General features: G+C 32.7%; 2 protein-coding genes across 2 annotated transcripts in view; one reads left to right on the forward strand and one right to left on the reverse strand.

The window, feature by feature from the left end:
- The window catches only part of LOC136970642 (adenosine 5'-monophosphoramidase HINT3-like), a 39227-nt gene extending 24999 nt beyond the window's left edge, over positions 1-14228 (reverse strand). The window contains exons 1-2 of the mRNA XM_067265101.1: positions 14041-14228; positions 13819-13936 (exon numbers count right to left, since the gene is read on the reverse strand). Coding sequence (XP_067121202.1) covers positions 13819-13936; positions 14041-14127 — 205 coding nt within the window. The 5' untranslated portion in view covers positions 14128-14228. The remainder of the gene's footprint in view (positions 1-13818; positions 13937-14040) is intronic.
- Positions 14229-14247: 19 nt separating this feature from the next.
- Positions 14248-21767, forward strand: part of LOC136970640 (replication protein A 32 kDa subunit-like) — a 43710-nt gene continuing 36190 nt past the window's right edge. Inside the window, exons 1-2 of the mRNA XM_067265100.1 lie at positions 14248-14378; positions 14452-14555. Coding sequence (XP_067121201.1) covers positions 14363-14378; positions 14452-14555 — 120 coding nt within the window. The 5' untranslated portion in view covers positions 14248-14362. The remainder of the gene's footprint in view (positions 14379-14451; positions 14556-21767) is intronic.

Consider the following 21767-nt stretch of genomic DNA (forward strand, 5'->3'; position numbering starts at 1 on the left):
TTGTCCCAGTTGATAGACACCTCGTCCGGATCCGCTATCGCATAGTTGGCTAACGCCGTAACTGGTTGCCTGCATCTTACATTTCTTTTATGCTCCTCTAACCTTACTGCCAGCGATCTCTTCGTGGCCCCTATATAATACAGCTCCGTACTCCTCCTTTTATCCTGCACTGGTATTCTGTAAACCCCTGGAATTTTCATTCTGTCTATGGGCGCTTTGTCGTTCCGTAGCAACTGAAATATAGTAGGGTTCCTCCTGTATGCTACTTTTTTATTCTTCTCTATTCCTATTCTTCTATATATGTTGCTTAATTGAGCTCTATACTCCATTATGGTAAATTCTCCCTTTTCTTTACTCTCGTTATTACCTTTCTCTATTTCCTGCACCAACTGTTTTATTTTGCTACTCTTTACTCCTACATTTTCTGCTATTTTCTTGATGTATTCTACCTCCCTTCTTGTGTCTTGCATCCTGCTACAATGCGTGTACGCTCTTCTAAGCAGTGCTCTGAAGGCTGCCAACTTGTAGTTTGTCGGGTCATGGGAAGCCCATGGTATCTCTGGAATGTACGATGGTTTACGATACACTTTAGTAGTTATTTTTCCTTCTTCCTCCACTTCTACATCTATGTCCATGAAATGTATTTTTCTATGGCTCTGCTGTTCTATTTCTAGTTCTAGCCCGAAGATATTGTTATTCATATCTCGACTGAATTTTTCCACGTCTGGCTTCTCATTCCATATAATACATACATCATCTACATATCTTGCTACAGCATATTTTTCCTTAAGAATGATGATTCGAAATACATGCCGGAGAAAGTATGTATTGCTGAAAGAATTAATAGAATTAGAGAACCAGCTGCATGATATAGACCCAGAATTGCTCGCAGATGTGAATAGCAGAGTGATAAATCTTACGTATCAGGTAGCAGGGAGGTTGAGGATTAGATACGAGAAGAAAATGGCATGGTTAAAAAAACAGCAGCAACGATATACGAAAGCGCAGACCAGGTCCACATTAACTTGCTGGGATAACATTAATCCACCAAGATGCTTAAAGGAGGCTTGTAAGTGGGGTCCCAAATACGTTCCGCGCCCTAAGCTCAGATATGAAAGAATTATCCCCGATGTTGAGCAGGCGTTGGAAGGGCTCAGTGAGCTCAAAAAAGAGGCGTTCAGATGGAGAACGGTTTTTAAAATTAACAGTGAATGTAAAAGAAAAACTCAGGACAAGACATGGAAAGATATAAGAGAAAGTAAAAAATGGATGAATGATAATGAGGTAGTGCTAACAAGGGCGGACAAGTCTAAAAACATGGTAATTATGAAGAAGGGCACGTATAAAGAACTGCTAGCAGATTACATAAAGGACACTCAATGCACGGTAACGCACCCAAAGATTGTAGACCAGATGCAAGCAAGAGTAAAACGGTTTAGTAAGACAGTTTTGGCTAAGCAGCTGCGAATGACGAAGATTATCGTATCCTCCCCGGCCATTCCAAGACTATTTGGGTTTGCGAAGACCCATAAACCGGGAAAAAGCATAAGGCCGGTGGTAGATAAGTGCTCTGCTCCTACGATATTGCTAGAAAAAAAGCTCAAAGAATTTATTATGATAAACATGCCTGCACATCAGTATAGTGTAACGCAGGCAGTAGAGGTAAAACAGAAGTTAAAGCAATTGAAATTAAACGAAAAAAGCTATATGACAGTATTAGATTTTAAGGCAATGTACCCATCGGTAAAGTTGGAGCCGTGTTTTGGGCACTTGAGAAATTTTTTGTTAGAAAAAGTAGAAAATGCAGCAAAAGTAAGAAGGCAAGTACTAGAATTGGCGCACTTAGCCACTTTTTCGTCATTCTTCGAGTTTGAAGATACTACATACAAGCAACATAGGGGCGTGCCAATGGGTAGCCCCGTGTCAGGGTTATTATGCGAATTAGTAGTAAGATCTCTGGAAAGTAGCAAATTGCATAAATATAAAGGAAAAATAGTGCTGTATGCAAGATATGTAGATGATGTATGTATTATATGGAACGAGAAGCCAGACGTGGAAAAATTCAGTCGAGATATGAATAACAATATCTTCGGGCTAGAACTAGAAATAGAACAGCAGAGCCATAGAAAAATACATTTCATGGACATAGATGTAGAAGTGGAGGAAGAAGGAAAAATAACTACTAAAGTGTATCGTAAACCATCGTACATTCCAGAGATACCATGGGCTTCCCATGACCCGACAAACTACAAGTTGGCAGCCTTCAGAGCACTGCTTAGAAGAGCGTACACGCATTGTAGCAGGATGCAAGACACAAGAAGGGAGGTAGAATACATCAAGAAAATAGCAGAAAATGTAGGAGTAAAGAGTAGCAAAATAAAACAGTTGGTGCAGGAAATAGAGAAAGGTAATAACGAGAGTAAAGAAAAGGGAGAATTTACCATAATGGAGTATAGAGCTCAATTAAGCAACATATATAGAAGAATAGGAATAGAGAAGAATAAAAAAGTAGCATACAGGAGGAACCCTACTATATTTCAGTTGCTACGGAACGACAAAGCGCCCATAGACAGAATGAAAATTCCAGGGGTTTACAGAATACCAGTGCAGGATAAAAGGAGGAGTACGGAGCTGTATTATATAGGGGCCACGAAGAGATCGCTGGCAGTAAGGTTAGAGGAGCATAAAAGAAATGTAAGATGCAGGCAACCAGTTACGGCGTTAGCCAACTATGCGATAGCGGATCCGGACGAGGTGTCTATCAACTGGGACAATGCGAAAATTGTACAGAAAGTGGCAAATATAAGGCAACTTAAATATACGGAGGCATGGTGTATTAACAAGTATAATGAAAAAGAACAAAGCATTAAGTTTAAAGAATCATATCGAATCTCTTCAGTTTGGAGAGCGGCCGGTATGCAGCTGTGAAAGAATGATCTGAGATTGCGCAGCCGGAAAGATTAAAAACATTCTAAATTGTAAAGAGTTTTTTTGAACGTAATTTTCGAAATAACGATTTTTTTGGCAATCCTGAAGAGGGTTAGTAAAGCTAACCGAAAATGTTAGATTAAAGAATTAATTTTACTGCAGAGTAAAGGTTGTTTGAAGTAGTTTGTTATTGTGCAAAACTTCCAAAAATAGCTTAAGAGAATAAAAATATTCAATTAAACACAATTTGTTTTAATAAACTTAAAAAGTATTGTTTATTATTTATAAATATTTTATTAAATTAAAACAGATGAAAATATTCTCTTTTAATGTCATCTAGAAAAATTTACCACGTGTATACAGTATATATTCTAAAAAATTATAGTAAATTCTTTAAAGAATAACATTGAAAAAAATGGAACATTCAAAACAACAATGACAAATCATCAAGCCACGGACTACGTCGTCTTCAAAAATTCACCACATCATACACTCTTAATATTACAAAATGACAGAATGAAAAGATTCCATTGTGTGTTGAAAATTCTTTACAATTCTATATAGATTTTCAGTTAAAGTCGTCATTAGTTTCACGAGTAACTTCAATTTGATTAAATTCAAAAAAAGAACGAATTCTGTCCCGTAAGAGACTAAAGAATGAAAGAATTTTATCCAAATTTTGAATTTAAATTTATCATATTTACATTTAAATTAATAATTATATAAAAAGTAAAAAGGTAATAACAGGCCTAAATTGCAATACATTAAATGCTTTATTAGAATATCATTCAAAATATGATCACCCTGGAAAAAAGGAATAGCGAAATTAATTATAAATAGAAAATTCATAATTTAGGAAATGAACAAAAATGAAAAAACTTAAACAGAACAAAAAAAAATTCAAGAAATTTACTTAGAAGAAGGAAAGTCCAGTTAAGAGAGAAAACATATTGAATAAGTGAATTGTCTAAAAATTTGAAAATTTATCTTTGCTTTTTTTTATCTTAAAACAAAGAACTTTTAAGAGAGCTTAAGTATTTCATTTTTATTTGCTCTTTATGTCATTATCGAGAATTATTTTAATTTATTAAAACTCTTAAAATATTGGAAAACTTGAACAAGAGGAACCAATCAATTCCCAACAGTGTCATTCTTTCAAGAGTTTACTGTAAATAAAATTATTATTATTCTATGTTCATTTCCAGTCAAATGAGATCTTCTGATGACTAAATTAATTGTTACTTCATTAATAATTTATTAAAATCTTCAATAAAATCCTATTTCAAACTTTTTTATCATTTCCTTCCAATTTATGAGCTCTAACAGGGTCTTGGGTTCAACCGGGTCCACATTGAAGACAGCTGCACGATGATGATGGATGAGAACAGACATATCTAGGCAAAATTATTCAGTAAAATGTTGAGTTTCTAAGTGGATTTGAACATGAGGCCCTTCGAATGGCTGGCTAATGCCATTATTATCTTAGCCATCCAGCTATTGAAGTTTTTACATTGAAATTACCAGAATTTCTCTAATATATTTATTATAAAAAAAACCTATTAACAGAAGAGTTAACTGCATATTATAAAAAACATTTAGGTGAAGATTTTACTATAATTCATTCTTTTCTTCCAAATGTAAATCTATCAATAAAGTGTCAAAATAATTGCATACTGTGTTTAAAATGCAAGTGTATTATAGCAATATATGACACATATGACACAGAACATTTATTATATTTTATCTTGCAGTAAATACTGCTATTTTTAAATTTATATACTGATAATTTAGAATTATTAATACCAATCTTAAATTTTTATAATAAAAAAAAATATAATTTTTAAAAGTTCTTAATATTACACTGCATTGTTTCTCCTTAAACTTGGAAGATATTAAATTTTATCAATAAAATTATTAATATTGGAAAATACTATATAAAACATTTCAAATTCCTCTTCTTAAAGTTTATTTGCTTTATTGCTAAAAAAAGAATATTCAGATAATTTTTATTCAATTTAAGAGAACAGGAATTAATTTCATTAAACTTTGAGGGACTATAACAAGTTAATTTAAGTACGTAGTAAATATTTGAATGATATACCAATTAAAAAGATTAGAAAATACTGATTTAAGTAATTTAAAACAGTAATAATAAGTTTATTTATCTATGTATTTATTTGATTTTGTTAGGAAGTTGTGAATGTGACCTGTACCCTTGAAATCGTCACACCCTCTCCTCTGCTATGTGAGGGATGAGTGGAGTTATGTGAACTCTGTTAAGGGGAAGTGGTACTTCGGTCCTCACTACAGTTTGAATGTGTGTTGTGCTCTGACGTACATTCCTTTTTAGTCCTCTTATTCTTTGTCTTACCTCGACACCACCCTTCATTGTATCTACATTCTGACATAGTAGCAGAACATGGTTGTTTAAGGGTTTAATGATCGAGGTTTACCATATGAAAAGGATCTAATTTGAGATTCAAGTAAGTGATATATACTTGTTTGTTTACGAAAGGCATAACCCGTTTGAACAACAAACAACGCCATGAATAGTGTGGGGATGCAGCATGTAGATAAACTCGATGATGGCAACTACGAATCGTGAAGCTACAAATGAATAGCATACTTGTTTGCAATGTACTTTGGTCGTATGTAAATGGATCCATAGAAAAACCAGACACCGATCCTGGACAAATAGATTGGCAAACAAAAGATGAAAAAGCTTTAGCATTAATATAAATCTTCTTACTGGAAACCAATTAACTGAAGCAAAATTTCTAAAGTGCAAACATTTCTTTAGCATTAATCTTACTGGGCGTTAAGCAGAACCAATTGAGCCACATAAAGAGGGCAAAAACTTCCAAAGCAGCATGGGATGAATTGGAAAGGATACGTAAATTGATAGGTCTAATTAAAAAGGCAGTGCTATACAGACAGCTTTATCAGATGAAAAAGGGAACTGAACAATTAATGTCGAGACATGTAAGTGAATTTGTGAAAAAGACTGAACAATTAGAAGAAGTGAGTATCCTGATTCCAAGTGAGTTACTATCTATAATGTTACTAAATTCATTGCCCAATGAATACGAGACATTTCGAATTGCCATTGAGTCCAGAGACAACATACCGAAGCCCGAATTATTAAAAATAAAATTAATTGAAAAAGAAATAAGACGGCAAAAGAAGCAAGAGTTTTTAGTCGAACAAAGTGCACTGTACATAGGATCGAAACAAAAGAAAAGTTCTTTCCGACAAAACTACCCAAAAGGAAATAATCGTTCTTCTTCACAATTCACAGGAACATGCTACATATGTGGTAAACCAGGCCACCGTGCAGCTGAAAGTAAAGTAATAACAAATATTCACAAAGGAACAATACACACAAAAAGAATGATGCTTTGGCAGTCACAGTACAAACGGCCCAACCTCTAAACTCAACAGACTGGTGTCTTGATAGCGGAGCCACCGCACATATGTGTAGCGACTGTAGGAAATTTATAGAGATAAATCAAGATCTCCACAAAGAAATACAAACTGCAAGAAAAGATGCATTAAGATCCGTTGGAACTGGATCAATTAATATAAGCGTGCGTGTCAACAACACCAAAAATACAATTAAGCTACAAGATGTTAGCCATTCCAGATTTGAGAAACAACTTGATATCTGTACCTAAAATAACAGAACATGGATATTCTGTCACATTCCAAAGAGAATCTGCAACTGTTACTCGCCAAGATGATCCCATTGCCTTGATAGCAAAGAAAAAATCAGCTGTACGTAGTAGAAACTAAATCTGACATAGTATTGAATGCAGAAAAAAGTGACAATCTTTTGAGATGGCATCAATGACTTGGTCATCTAAACATCAATGATTTAAAGAAACTAGCAAGCAAAAAATGGTAGATGGAATAACATTGAAACAAACCCAAGATAGAATTGATTGCAAAATTGACATGCTACAAAGGAAAGATTCATCAATTCCCCTTAAGTCGTCCAACATGAGAGAGAAAAGTATACTGGGATTAGTCCATTCTCACATGTGTGGTCCAACGAGTGTGGAATCCCTAGGCGGCTCTAAGTATTTTGTGACATTCATTGACGACAAAACACGCTACGTCGAAGTAGCAATGCTCAGACGCCAATCTGCATATATACATTCTGACAGATTTCTCTATTTTTATTTTATTTTTCCTAATTTGAATTTCTTCATTTTAAATTTCAAACAATTCCATTCATTCTGTAAGTTGAAAATGACCAAAGACACGGTCAAAACATTCCCAACTGAATAATCTGTTTGGAAGCCAGAATTTTAGCAGTTGTTCATCATTTTATTATAATTATGCCAAGTTTTGTTGACTTTCAGCATAAATCAGTAACGTTTTAGTATGAAGGACGTGATTTATAAATCATTTTATTTTTTAAAGTAAACTGGTTAGAACACAATTAAAAACAAAACCCACCACTGAAATTATTGTCATTATTAGTGAGGTCTTATCAGTGCTATTGCAATTGAACTGTTGTTTGCATTTCTGCATTAGAATTTTCTATAACATTATTTTAATTATGATTTAATGAAGTATAATTTGATATTTTAAATGCAGAATTAAGAATTAAAATAATGTATTTCATTATAATATGAAATAATTTGAATAAAATTTGAATTTTCTGTCATATCATTAATTATAAAATGAAAAGAACTACTAAAGTTTAAAAAATTGTAATAAATATAAAAAGCAAAAAGGTTAAATAAGCCAGAAAAAAATTAAAATTAATAACATTTTAAATTATATTTCTCCTGAGAAATAAGTCAAATTGAAAAAAATAAAAATAAAAATTCCATAAAACAACATTTCATTGAATTATCTTAAAGTATGCAACAGATTAATTGTTGTGTCCTTTCTTCATTGGAGTGATCATCAATTGAAATCTCTAGAAAGTTTTTATAAACAATAATATTCAAATTATTCTGTGAAATTCTAAAATCGTATAAGTCATACTCATAAGTTCTACAAGCACACTTCATTTACGATAAAATAGTTATTGGACTGTAATTCGAAATAATTGTAAATTCCCACCATCGACCCGTCTTTCCTTAATCTCAAGAACGGAGTGGGACGAAAGACGAGACCAAATACGGAAACCTTAGGGGCAGGAGGCCTCAATTAACTATGTAAGAACTTCTGATACAAATTGAAAGTCAAGTTATTTCAATTCAAAAATTTCTCCAAAAGGTGTTAGATAGATGCCGGCACGACTCTATCGTTAAAGAAAAAGCATGACGTACAGGGCAATCGACTACCGATTTGAGGTAGAGAGCATATATTTTAAATTAAGTTAATTAAAAATTGCAGCCTGGCATTGTGACCACGTCACAATAAATAATTGCTCATTTTGATATTAAAAATAATTACCACTTTTATAAGATTTTCTTTTTAAAAAATGAATTCATATCATGAAAAGATATTCATTCAAAAATTCAAAATTTAAATCCTGATCTTCGATTCTTTGTCATATGATAATCTAGTTATTTTAATTTTTTTAATGTTTTATCCTGTCTAAAAATCATATTTTTTAATTATAGGAATATCGAATAGTCAAATTTAATGAGAAACATTTCATAGATGTTGAAATTTTAAAGATCTTGATCTTATAGGAATACTTTTCTAAAATCTAACACGATGCACTTTCACCCATCCAAACTAGTGAAAGGTTTAAATTAGCAAGATTACAAAAAAGAAAGTCAAATAGAATTACAAATAAATCATATTTCTAAAAACAAACTATTTTAAATGTATGTACCAAATATAGTATATGTTGAAATTTTTTAAGATGTATTAATTACATAAATTCATCATTTTTCAGTATAAATACTATCAAGTACAGAAATTTGTAAATTTATCAGATATTTTGGCTTCAATTCAAAAGAAAAATTGATTTTTGTTTTCTGCTTGTTTCCTGTTGCAACTAATTGTGACTACAGATACCAGGAATGGTTTTATTCTTTGTTTTTATCTGCTGTTTCATTAAAAACATAATAAATTTAATATAACTTTCTCCAAGAAATTCCCACTATCTATTTAATGCGTCATACTATATATTTTACCCACTTTAATTCTTTATGATTAAACACAGTTCAAAATTGCACGTAATCAATTATTAACTTGGTAAAAATATTTCTGAGTAAAACAAATAAACAATATTAATTCAGATTAAGTTAAGTTTGAATTAGTGAGATTTATTGCATATAGTATTTGTTATTTTATAGTAATTAATGATAAAAATAGTAAATTTAAATAAAAAAATTAATCATTTCCAGATTAAGCTTAAGAGTTTTATCATCAATTGTAATTGAAGTAAAAATAAATTGTATAGACATCAATTATTTTCAATTAAAAAAGTAATTCGTTACCAATCAGAAACAGTCTCTTTAAGAAGCCAAAACTTTTAATCAAAATTTTGTGATTTGTTTTAAAGTTCTATATTGTATTGGTCTTATATTCTTTAATAGATTAATAATTCATTAACTCTAAGCTTTGAAAATTTCTTTCTACATACTTGAAGTTGTTTTTACCCCTCAGGTTGTAGCCTGAGGGGTAAAAACAACTTTCTGTATACCCGAAGACAAAGTTTTTGTCTTCGGGTATACAGAAAGGAACTTGTATAGGAAAACCAGTCGGACAACTTTCTCGTTGGCCGATTTCGTCTCAAACGAATTAAGCCAATTTTGGCCAATTTTGTGTTTAAAGGGTTAAACAACGTATATAAAACTTTATTAAATCATATCAAATTAATTAGTACAACAATTATAATTACTTAAAAAATACAATACGTACATATGAACTTTTTGATTCATATAAAATTACAGAACATTTTTTTTCCTGTTCTGTAATTTCCTATTTAAAAGTAGGAAAAATATTTTATAATCAATAAATAAAACAAGCCAAAGCACAATAAAAAAAAAAATATATATATATATATATTTTAATTGTGCTTTGTATATATAAATATATATATTATAATTAGTTTTTTGTCCATAATGCAAGTCAATGGATCAATTATACTTAATTTATAACAAAAATTAAGTAGTGAATTTTATATTATTCCAGTTCTATTTAAATGAATAAATATTCAAAACTTTTAAAATATAGCAAAAAAAGTTTTATCAAAAAGTCAAAAACATATAGTAGAATTTTCCTTGCTAGATTTTAAAGATTTTGAATATTTATTTATTTAAATTCAATTGAATCTATGGTATGATTACGGACTGACAAATCTGGATAAATTTAGCCTATATTTCATATTGTTCATTGTGCTTATCGCATCTATTGGAAGCAGTTTACAATTGAGATGCTAATTAAATGTATGAAATTGTAAACTATTTCATTTCTATTTTACAATAATCATCGTTGAAATGACCACGAGAACAAAATTAAGCATTTATTGTTGTATGTAATTATTTAATTTTATAGTATGGTTTACATCTAATTTTATTAAAAACTTAATAAAAATTATCGAAACCTCAAAGTTCTTTTTTCGGGAAAACAATAATAAAGATAAATTACTTTATTGGTATTCCGATTTCGGATATTTTTAATTCTTCACACACAAAATCGGCCAAAATTGGTTTAATTCTTGACGAAATCGGCCAAAGGAAAAGTTGTTTGACTGGTTTTGCTATACAAATTCTCCTTGTAGCCTGAGGAGTAAAAACAATTTCATCTCCAGGTACAGTACATAGAAAGAGGAAATTTTCAGAATTAATATATTAATAAAATAGATTCCAATAAAATAATTTCTTACACAATATTTAGCTCAACTGCTTTTAAATACTTTATTTACATAAACAACGAATGTTAAAACAGTACAAATGCATTACATAATACATTTCTCGTCTAGTCTTATATTTTATTTTACGAGCTCCGTGACGGCTTTTCTTTTCCGCTAGACTTATTACGCCGTCGATTAGGAATGGGACAATCTTTAGAAAATCACATTTTTATTTCCTAGAGTGTGCATTTCGGACTTCGAGTCCCTTATCGACTCTTTGCGACGTAAACGGTTACGAGAAGCGAGAAACGGCGACTATCGATAAAATACGGATGATAATTATTACTTTATACGTGTTTGAATAGATATGACAGTACAATACATAAAGCAGTAATAGCAGTGAGAGGCAAACAATATACATAAAAAGTACACTGTTAAAGATGTTACGGTTTTAACAATGTACTTTTTATGCATATTGTTTGCCTCTCACTGCTATTACTACTTTATGTATTGTACCATCGTACGCATACTCTAAGAAATAAAAATGTGATTTTCTAAAGATCGCCCCGTTCCCAATCGACGGCGTAATAACTCTAGCGGAAAAGAAAAGCCGTCGCAGAGCTCGTAAAATCGAGTACAAATGCAGCTTCGAACGATCTTTATCAGAACGGAAGACCGTGCCCGTAGGAGTAAAAAAGTCAAAAGAAACCGACAGTCTACGTACGCCCCCCGAAATCACACCTATCCGGAATTTCGAAGATCCTTAAAAACGTGATAAAAATTTAAAAGAGAAAACAATGGCAAAAATCAACCGCTTTCCACTTTACTAGAGCAGAGCAAGTATCTCGCCCGGCGTCGCAATCGGTTACAATTACGGCTCTCCAGTGGTGTGCCGTCATTGGAAGCGGTGGAAGCGGCGCTTCCACCTTCCAATGACCTTCCTGTATTTTCTAAAATATAAATTTTCATATTTTAACGTACTTTGAATTAATTAAAATTAATATTTTATTATAACTGCATTATGTATCTTATTAAAAAATTCTATACTACATGTGAAAAAAACGATAAGATTGCTATTGTATATTCGAATATCAGTGGCGGAATGGAAGCGCTTACAAGACAGCTTTCATGGCGAGAGTAACTGAATGGTGTAAAGCAGCCAGAGGGCATTAGTTCATGCGCTTTACAGAGCACCAACCTCAGCTGGTTTAGCTGGTAGGAAACTACACACGTGTAACGCTTCCAACGATTCTATCCCTTAGCCACTGGGTAGGGAGCTATCTGACTAAGTGAATTGTTTAAGATTTAAAAAGTAAAGAGTATTCAATGTTATTTTTATGTACGCTTTCTTTGCAAAGCTATATTTAATTATAATTTTCTTTTAATTATACTGTAATTATATTGACAGATTTTCAGACAAAATCTTTAGAATTTTTATCACTTTTAGATGTTAATAATTTTAATATTATGAAAAACAATTTTTCCAAGCGTGTTTTAATTCTTTAAATTAAGTAAATTTTATGGGAAATTTTTTGATTTATCTAAATTACGTAGTGAATCGCAATATTTATATTCGTGTCCGGACTATATTGACAAGTAACTCTTAGACATAAAACATATTATAATTAATGTCGATCCAAACAAAGACGTACTAAAAGAATTATATGATTTAATATCATTAATTTTTACGGTACCATCTACCAGTGCGTCTGTTGAGCGCAGTTTTTCGACCACGAAGCAAATTCATACATTGGCCAGGAACACTCGGTCGGAGGAAAAATTGTCGTCGCTAGCGTCGCTTTCGATAGAAAAAGAGCTTTCAAATACGTTGATGGAGTCGACGACCAGCGACTTTTATGATAAAGTAATTAACGACTTTGCGCAAAAAATTGCCGAATAGAGTTAGTTTATAAAAAATTAATAAAACAAGTTTTTCTATCATTGTTTGCATCGTATCAATTTGTATTATGTATGTATTATTTGTATTTTAGAACTAAAATACATAAATTGTTTATTTTTGTCATTTTCAGTATTTGTTTAAAACTTTTATGCAAATGTCATCTACCGGACGGGTCTTACCCGTCACGAAAGACGCGAAAAAACGGTTAATTTAGAGAAAAAGTTATTCATTTAAAAAAACATAGGTAAAAGTCGTTTGTAGTCGGACACCCATTGTTTATATCAAATTACCAGGCAGAAACCATAAATCGCGGAAGGAAGTCGTCCTACGATCGATGGAAGATCGAATTCATCTTCGATTTTGACTTTTCTCGCTCTCCAGGTAAGGGTCTCGTTACGTTTAGTAACAAGGGATCAACCACTCGGGAAGCGTGATTGAGGGAGAACGACCAATCAAAATGGATGAAAGAAAAAACGGAGATTGATATAATCCCCGACAATCGAGGACACCTCGCACTCGGTTAACGTTCCGAATAACCAAAACGCCGTGTATCAACGCGCAGAAAAAAAAAAAAAAAAAAAAAAAATTTCTCGTCTATTGTGCCAACCTGTAACCCGTGCCACTTCGGACTTAGACCGTGTCCCCGACGCCAACGGATGAAGTCTCCCCGTGCCTTACAGACTTGTCAACGCCACTGTCCCAGAGCCACCTTCGATCGACCATCGAAGCGCCACATCGACGTCTAGGACGTCCGAACGGCTGATTGTCCTAAAGGAAACTATTTTGTACATAGTGTATGTTTATTTTATGTTAAAATAAACGGTTTTTGTCAGATACTCGTCGTCTTTGTCTCTACAGCTACCACCCACGTACGAATGGACCCTAGACCATTACTGACGCGCAATTAACTGATTGCCCCTGGAAGTCGGCTTCTTACAGAAACACAGCTTCCCTACAATCAAATGTCACGGCACGCCATTGCGGCTCTCGACCGACGCAAAGCAGGGCGAATACGGGCAGTATACCGGTTTACCATAAAAACTGACTTTCAGAAGAGAACATCTCACGAAGAGCCGTACTTACGAATTCCGTCGACTTTTTTGCTCGTACCGGGGAGGTCTAAAATTTAGGGAGTCCGAACCAGTCGTTCGGAGCTGCAATTTTGCCAGTAAAATGCAGTAATCGTCATCAACTAACGCATTATAAATAAACATCTACTTACCTAATTCTTTATGTTCATAAGTGAGTACCTTTACGTTTTTTATGTGAATTTTTGGTATAATTAGATAATGATGCGGCGTGGCCGGTTTTATATCTCTAAATGCAACGAATTCTTCATCCTTTCGTTCAAGAGAATCGGCTGATTATAATAATCGATTAAAAATCGTACTATTTCTTAAATAAATACAAAATTACTAATGAATAATCCTATCGATCCACTTACTTCGTATAACAATTCTGTATGGTCCTCTTTGTGTGCAATGGTGCAAAATATACAATTTGCTTCTTTCTCGTTCATATTTGACGACATCAGCTGTTTACGTTTAACTTCCCCAACAGAGAGCTGGCGCGAGATTATTCCCTTCGTAGTCGCTCGTTTCGAGATTATTCGTGTCGTAAATCTTTCCCGATTGGAGAATTCAGACGGGGTTCGGCACTGATTGGTCCATAAAGTTTCGTGTAATCGACGATTCCCGCCAAATGTGTGCATGTGATTGTAGCTTAGTTGTTACGAAGTGAACGGTGAATTCATTTGTAATTGAATAATGTGGAATTCGTCGGGTATATTTGTTAATTTGGTGAATTTATTCCTTTAGTTGATCGTTACGTTTATATTCTTATGTTTTTCTCTAAGCTATAGGCGGTGGAGGAATGCGTAACTCCGTTTTCGAACAAGGCTTTATAAACAATGATACCGTCGGTTCTCCCGGCTTTGGCTCGCAAAATGAAAAACGAAAGGTGAATTTTTTATTTCTTTGTTTGATAATCGTTGGATCGTGTTAAACGTGTTGTAGCAATTATTATGATTTTAAAAATTGAAAAATTGAGAAGTTTATAAATCAAAATGATAACATAAAGTAAAAGTAAACATAAAACATTGATAGTTGATTTTTTTAAAATTTTATTGTAAATTTATTCATAAAAAACTGAAGAATAGCCAAAAGTCTTTGCATTTCCTCTTTACCATACTTTGGGACGTACCGATTTTTTATTGTAGGCTCGCATCCGTCTTGGTTTATTGATAAACTGATATTGTTTAATTACAATTAATTGAGAAAATTGGTGTCTTAAGAGCTCTGCATACACTTGGTGATGTTAAAATTCGTTATTACGTAATTTTGATGTATTTACATCTTGGCTTTTATTCTCGTGTCGTCTGTTTTATTGTTCTATCAAATAACTATTAAACAGTACTCGCATTACTTTCACTTCTTCCCAGAAATACAGCAGGAGACCTAGCCAAAAAGATGCAAATCTCTGTTTCAAAATTTCTGAATTCTCTCTAATGGGAAATACAATTTAAAAACAAATAAGTACAACAATGTTTTTAATTAAGGGCGTGTGACCTCTGAAATCTGATTGCTAATCACTTCTTCCCTTGTCCCCTTGAGATGGTACGTGCGATCTGCACTGCGGGTTCGTATACGAGTATATCTTACGATCCGTTTTTAATACGTAATTGCTTACGAGTGTGTCCGACAAAACCCGTCTATTACGATTCTATAAGAAATCTTTTGACCGTCTACGTATTAGTAAACCGATCGATGAAGGTTTCGCAAAACTTCGATAAATAACCCGGTATAGTGAGTGCCGGTGTCGTATGCCCGTGTGCTATAAGATTAAAGATAAATCTTCCTTAGAATACTGCGTCCTTATGTGGACTACTGCTCTAAAAATACTGCCGACGTGGTGCTCCTTTTGAATGGACTGCTCTAATAACCGGTGCTCTGTTAGCACGAGTTCTGTTAATGTAAAACATAGGGGAGAAAATTGGAAACGGAGAAGTGTTGTCTTAAGCAGATTTTTCTCTTATCTGGTGCTCTGTTAAGTGGACATGACTATAGATATATATCCATCACTTGATAATGGTGTTTTTTAATAACACAAAGAAACCATTATTACATAATAATTTATTTGTTAAATATAGTTGCTTAATTTCTGTTATATATGTTATGGACAAAGTGATTAATACGGGCATTATGAATAATGACTAACAAAATTGGGCATTGTAATAAATTTCAATAATTTATCAAATTGACCGGTCATTATGAATACTGCTACCACCTACTCGGTCAAAGTGATAATAATACATTGAGGCGTGATCATCCGACATACGCTAGCCAATCAGAACTTACATCTTAGTTGCACATGCGTATTGCATTTAGTACCGAATTTTTAATTTATGTGACCAGTAGTTAATCTTTTTTCTTTGACAAAAGTAACGATCATGGAGGAATCATTAAGTAACAAGAACAACCGATTAAACGAATTAATAGCAGAAAAAGGCGAAAACAGTTCAATTTTTACAAAATCAGCATATTTGTTAATGATAGAAAAAGTGAGAGTCGAAAATGGAAGTTACTTCTAACTTACCAGAAGAATATCAGTTAATAGTACTTTGAAATAATTCACAAAAAATAAATATTTCTAAATGAAATAAGTGGAGTTTTTTTTAATCAAATTTAAAATTCGGTACTAAACACGATACACACACGTAACTGAGTGCCGGTTGGCTAGCGTATGTCGGATGATCACTCCTCAATGTATTATTATCACTTTGCCTGACTAGGTGGTAGCAATATTCATAATGACCGGTCAATTTGATAAATGAATCAATATTTATCACACTGTGCGTCCTTTTTGGTCATTATGAATAATGCCCGATTAATTACTTTGTCCATAACGTATACAGGTAACCTCCGTATAACATGGGAGTTACGTTTCAAAAAATTGCTGTGTTATACAAATTTGTCTTATACGAAACAAAGAACTAGTGCAAAAAGGGGGATTTGGTTCCAAAAATTAAAAAACATGCTGTTAAATCCTTCTTTAAATTGGATTTATTATTCACAAGTTGAAAGGCTGGATGCAGGCAGGCATCGGGGCCTACAAAATTACAAATAAAAGTAATAATGTATTGAATATTATACTGTAAAAATATAAAATAATTTATATTGTTGTTTTAAATTAATTTAAGTAGTAGCCAGGGGTGCCCCTAGTGACCATTTTTGGCATACATTGATAGAATCCGATTTTTGAGCTTTATATAGTAGATTTTTTTCATGGGTAAAATACTTATTTATTATTTAAATAAATATTTTACCAGAGGATTATTCATCCTATATGATGATCTCAGCATGAGCATCATCAACTGGTAACAGTTTTTATTACATTTCATGTTGTATTGTACGAGTGTTTTACCTAATTCCCGAATCGTGTTAGAGTGATTCCGTGCTATAGAAGTGCTGTGTTATATGGGGGTACCTGTATATAACAAAGGGGTGTACTATAGATTACTATCTATGGAATTTCGGGACTTTGAGTATATGTTTGAACTGAGGGGACCGAGACAAGTTCAACGATACCCTACTTTTGGACTGGAGATGAAAAATAAGAAAGTTATCATACTTTTTCGGCAATCGCGCGATGATCGGGAGTTGCGTCGCTCTCTCTGCTAAGCCTATTGAGTGTTTAACAGGCAGTCCGGCAAGTCGGCCATATATACCTTCATCAGTGCCAGATGTTGATCCATGAGCACATCGATTGTCCACAGGTCGAGTTAAGTCCTTTTCGCACATTTTCGCTACTCGATCTCGGGGGCTATGGCCCATCAATCAGTCTTGCTATCGCTCGCGATCGGCTAGTACTATGAGCCGACCGCGCTATCGCAATCGGGAGTCGCAATGCTTGAACAAAAGGGAAAAAAGGAACTGGCGTTCGACTGTTCGTGCTTCCGACGGACTCCCCCGGGGGGAGCCACCGGCAGGCCGCCAAGTGTTTAATGTCACTAGGTATTGATTCACGGTAGTTCTTGAACAAAAGAAAAAGAAAAGGAAGTGGCGTTCAACTGTTCGTGCAATTTCTGTGCCTTTCAGCGTGTTTTTTAAAATTTGTTTGCAGACTTTACTGCGAGATGGCAGCACTAGCAACTATGGTGCCATCTGCATGAAAGCATTAAAAAAGTATGATAACTTTCTTATTTTTCGTCTCCAGTCCAAAAGTAGAGTATCGTTGAACTTGTCTCAGTCCCCTCAGTTCGGATATGTACTCAAAGTCCCAAAATTCCATAGATAGTAATCTATAGTATCCCCTAACAAAGAAATAACTTCACACCAAATGAAACTGGAAAATAATAATAATAAAAAACCTCAATCAACTTAGAGTCTTTTTCCGTTTCCAGTACTGTTTAATGATAAACCAATTAAACAGTACTGGAAACAAAAAAGGCTCTAAATTGATTGAAATTTTTTATTTTTTCTGTTATATATAAAAATTATTTCACAATATAGGAAATATTCATCTTTTAATTTAATTTAATTTTGTACTATTTTATAAAGAAAATTAGCAATGGAAATAAAGTATGTTCAAATTTGAAACATTCTAATGATTAATCTGTTTTACGAATTTTTTCATAGAAAAAGAAAACTACTAATTGATTTTTCAACATTTGTTTGTTTTGATAATTTTATTTTAAAATAAAATTATAAGTTTAGAAATATCAAATTAAATTTAAATGATACTGAAATGATAATTTTAATTCAAAATTATAATTATTTACTTGTAAGTTTTTCAAATAGGCTAAAAACTGCAACGTAATTGTTATGTTCTTAATTAATATTATGACCTTTTGTGGGTGCTACGAGAGAATTGTAATGTCATTAATTTGACTTTGTATAATAATATTTTTCCATTGTATCTTTGAGATTATTCTCGTAGTTCAAAATAGTTTTATATTAAAACTATTCAAAAAATTTAAAAAAAAAAAAAAACCAATGGGATCGGTAAAATTTCAATTCTAAAAAACATTAAATTAAAATCCAAGTAAAAAGCTACTCTTTAAAATCCGACTTCGAGTGAGTTAAGAAGACAAAAAAAGAACGAAAAGATGCTATACTTTCATAATTTTATTAGTTCTATTTCCCAAAATAGAACTAATAAAATTGGGAAATAGAACTAATAAAATTATGAAAGTATAGCATCTTTTCGTTCTTTTTTTGTCTTCTTAACTCACTCGAAGTCGGATTTTAAAGAGTAGCTTTTTACTTGGATTTTAATTTAATGTTTTTTAGAATTTTAGTTTTATATTCTCGAGCTGGTCTCCAACATTCTTACTTTAATGGTGAATAATGATACAGAAATTTAAAAATATTATAATTAATATTTATGAAGAAATTTAATGTTTATGGAGTACGAGTCGTCGCGATCGTAGAAACCGTGTCGTGATTAACTTTTTACGGAAATTGCATTTTTTTAATTTTGTATTTCTCTTTGAAATCCGTGGGCCGGTTAAGTGAATTAAAATTTATAACGTCTTGTGGAAAACCTCACAAAATTTCTATATTGTTTTGTATCTTCTATATGTAATTTGTTCGTGCCTCCAACTGATTCTGACATTGCACCCATTGCCTAATCTGGTGTTTTTCAACTTTATCCCTCAGCACATTTGAACCTATAATTAAATTTTCACAGAAAAAATTACTTAAAGTTGTGTTTGTAAACATTCTATTGCCATATCACTTGCCACTTAACCTAATTCTTTGTGAATTAAATAAAAACAGTATTGTTGTTCCTTAAAATAGCAGGTTACAACAATAGTTATTTAAATTAATAATTTTCATTTACATAAGAAAAGCAATTAACATTAAGTCAATTTGCATTTAAAAGTGGCATGATAATTGCCTTTAGAAAAACCTGCTCAATGTCCTGCTGTTTCTAAGTTAAAATAATTTGAACTAAATATGGATAATTATAAATACATTTTTGATTTAAGAACATTGTTTCTTTCTGACAGATTTCACACAAGTTCAAGTAAGTTATGATTTTCTGAAGTGATATTTTTATATTTCGTACTTAATTCTTTTGCTATATGGTTTCTGACGCTATGGCCTATAGCAATATGGGCTTTGTGTAATATTTCAAATATTTCTTTAGTGTTGTTGTAATATATAATTAAATTACCTTCTTTTACAGGCACAATTAATTTTCCTATTTTTCCAATAGATACAATGTCATATCTATGTAAATGTTGATATCCTTCTGGTGACTTCGAAGTCTCTTTGGTTTTTAACTCATTCACTTTTTGTATCATTGTCAAATAGGCTTGTGCCGATTTTGTAAACATTAGACTGTTCTGATATTTTACTGCCGTTAACTCATTTAATGGGTTGTCGAAGTGGCTATTCATATTAATTAATGATTGCTCCATGACTAATTTTTTCAAAAAAGGACACACTATTTTAAGAAGCAAAAGTAAAATTAAAATATTGCACAAGATATTGGCCACATGAATTTAAAATTCAATACTAAAAACAATATATGTGCTGACTGGCTAGTGTCTGTCAGATGATCATTATTATTGCTTTACTTTGCCTGACCAGATGATAGTATTTATAGTGACTGATCAGTGTGATAAATTATGATAAAAATGCAAAATTTATTACAGTGTCCAATTTTGTTTGTCATTATTCAAATTGCCCACATTGATCACTCAGTCCATAATATATATATTGGACTGGTCATAAATAAGTTTTGTTTTCTAAACTGAAATTTATTTGCCAATAAAATGTACAACAATAGACTTTAATCTAATACATATTCACTGTCATTATTGATGACTTCTTTCTATTTTTCGGGCACTTGTCAATTCCCCTTGCATAAAATTCTGGTGGTTTCGAATCAAAAAACTCCCGAACCGTGTCGTCATTTTGGAAGCATTGCTGTGCGTTCCAAAATGCCTATTGCCCTGAAAAGATAGAAATCTGTTGGTGCCAGGTTTGGTGAATATGGTGAATGAGGCAAAACAGACCAGCCCAAACTCCAAAATTTTTTCTTGTGTAATCTTCACTGTGTGCAGCCTTGCATTGTCATAAAATGAAAACAACACCTTTTTACAAAATTCCAGTAACAAATTTAATCGTATAAATTTGCGACACATACAAGGAATTGGAGTACGTAAGAAGCATAGCAACATGGTATGGTTATTGGAGGAAGGACGTAAACCAACTAATTACGAGTATGCAGAGACATAAACAACAACCACACGGAAATAAGCAGCGAAAAACAGTAGTCGTGGACTATATTCCGTTTATTAACAAGATTGTTAAGAAGGTGGCCAAGGAAAGGAACCTACGTTTAGTGTATAGACGCAACCCGACGGTGTACCGTCTATTAAGGAAAGAGAAACCAAATGAACTAACGGGAGTGTACTCGATACCAATCAGAGACCAACGTTTTAAGTTTGATCTGGTGTACATTGGAGCCACCTTGCGTAGTTTACAACAGAGATTAAAAGAACATAAACAATCTGTTAATAGGACTGTTGACAGCACAGTCCTAGCAGCATTTGCTAGGCAACAAGAGATTTCATTACACTGGGATAGTGCTACCATCATAAAAGCCACTAGGTCTAAACAGGCTATTAGACACATGGAGAAATTAGAGATATATAGGGCACAATTAACGTCTCAATGCATCAACCACAGAGATGCGGATGGGCTGTCGTCTGCCTGGAAATCGTTTATTGGATAACGTAAGAATGGGATATTGTATATTTTGTCAAGAACCTGTATTTTTATTACCGCTTATCGGTATATTGTTATTGCATTGTCTGCACAATCGCGAAAATTCTTTCCATTCTCATGATTTTGTAAATTTGAATTATTAGTTCGTTCTTTTTATTTTTTTTTGTTTGTTTAACTGAAGAAGGCTGATCAAATCAGTTGAAAACGTTTTTATACGACTAAATTTGTTGCTGGAATTTTGTAAAAAGGTGTTGTTTTCATTTTATTATACCAATTCCAGTAAGTTTGTTATTTTTACTTGCATTGTCATGCAATAAGGTGATCTTTTTTCTGTTAACAAGTGCAGGACACTTTTCCTGAAGTTTTAACCAAAGTTGCTCTAATTGTTGTACTTATACATTTGCAGTAACAGTTTCATTGAGTGGCAACA

Source organism: Centruroides vittatus, unplaced genomic scaffold (assembly GCF_030686945.1).
Source record: "Centruroides vittatus isolate TY-2023 unplaced genomic scaffold, ASM3068694v2 contig_2073, whole genome shotgun sequence".
Lineage (NCBI taxonomy): Eukaryota > Metazoa > Arthropoda > Arachnida > Scorpiones > Buthidae > Centruroides > Centruroides vittatus.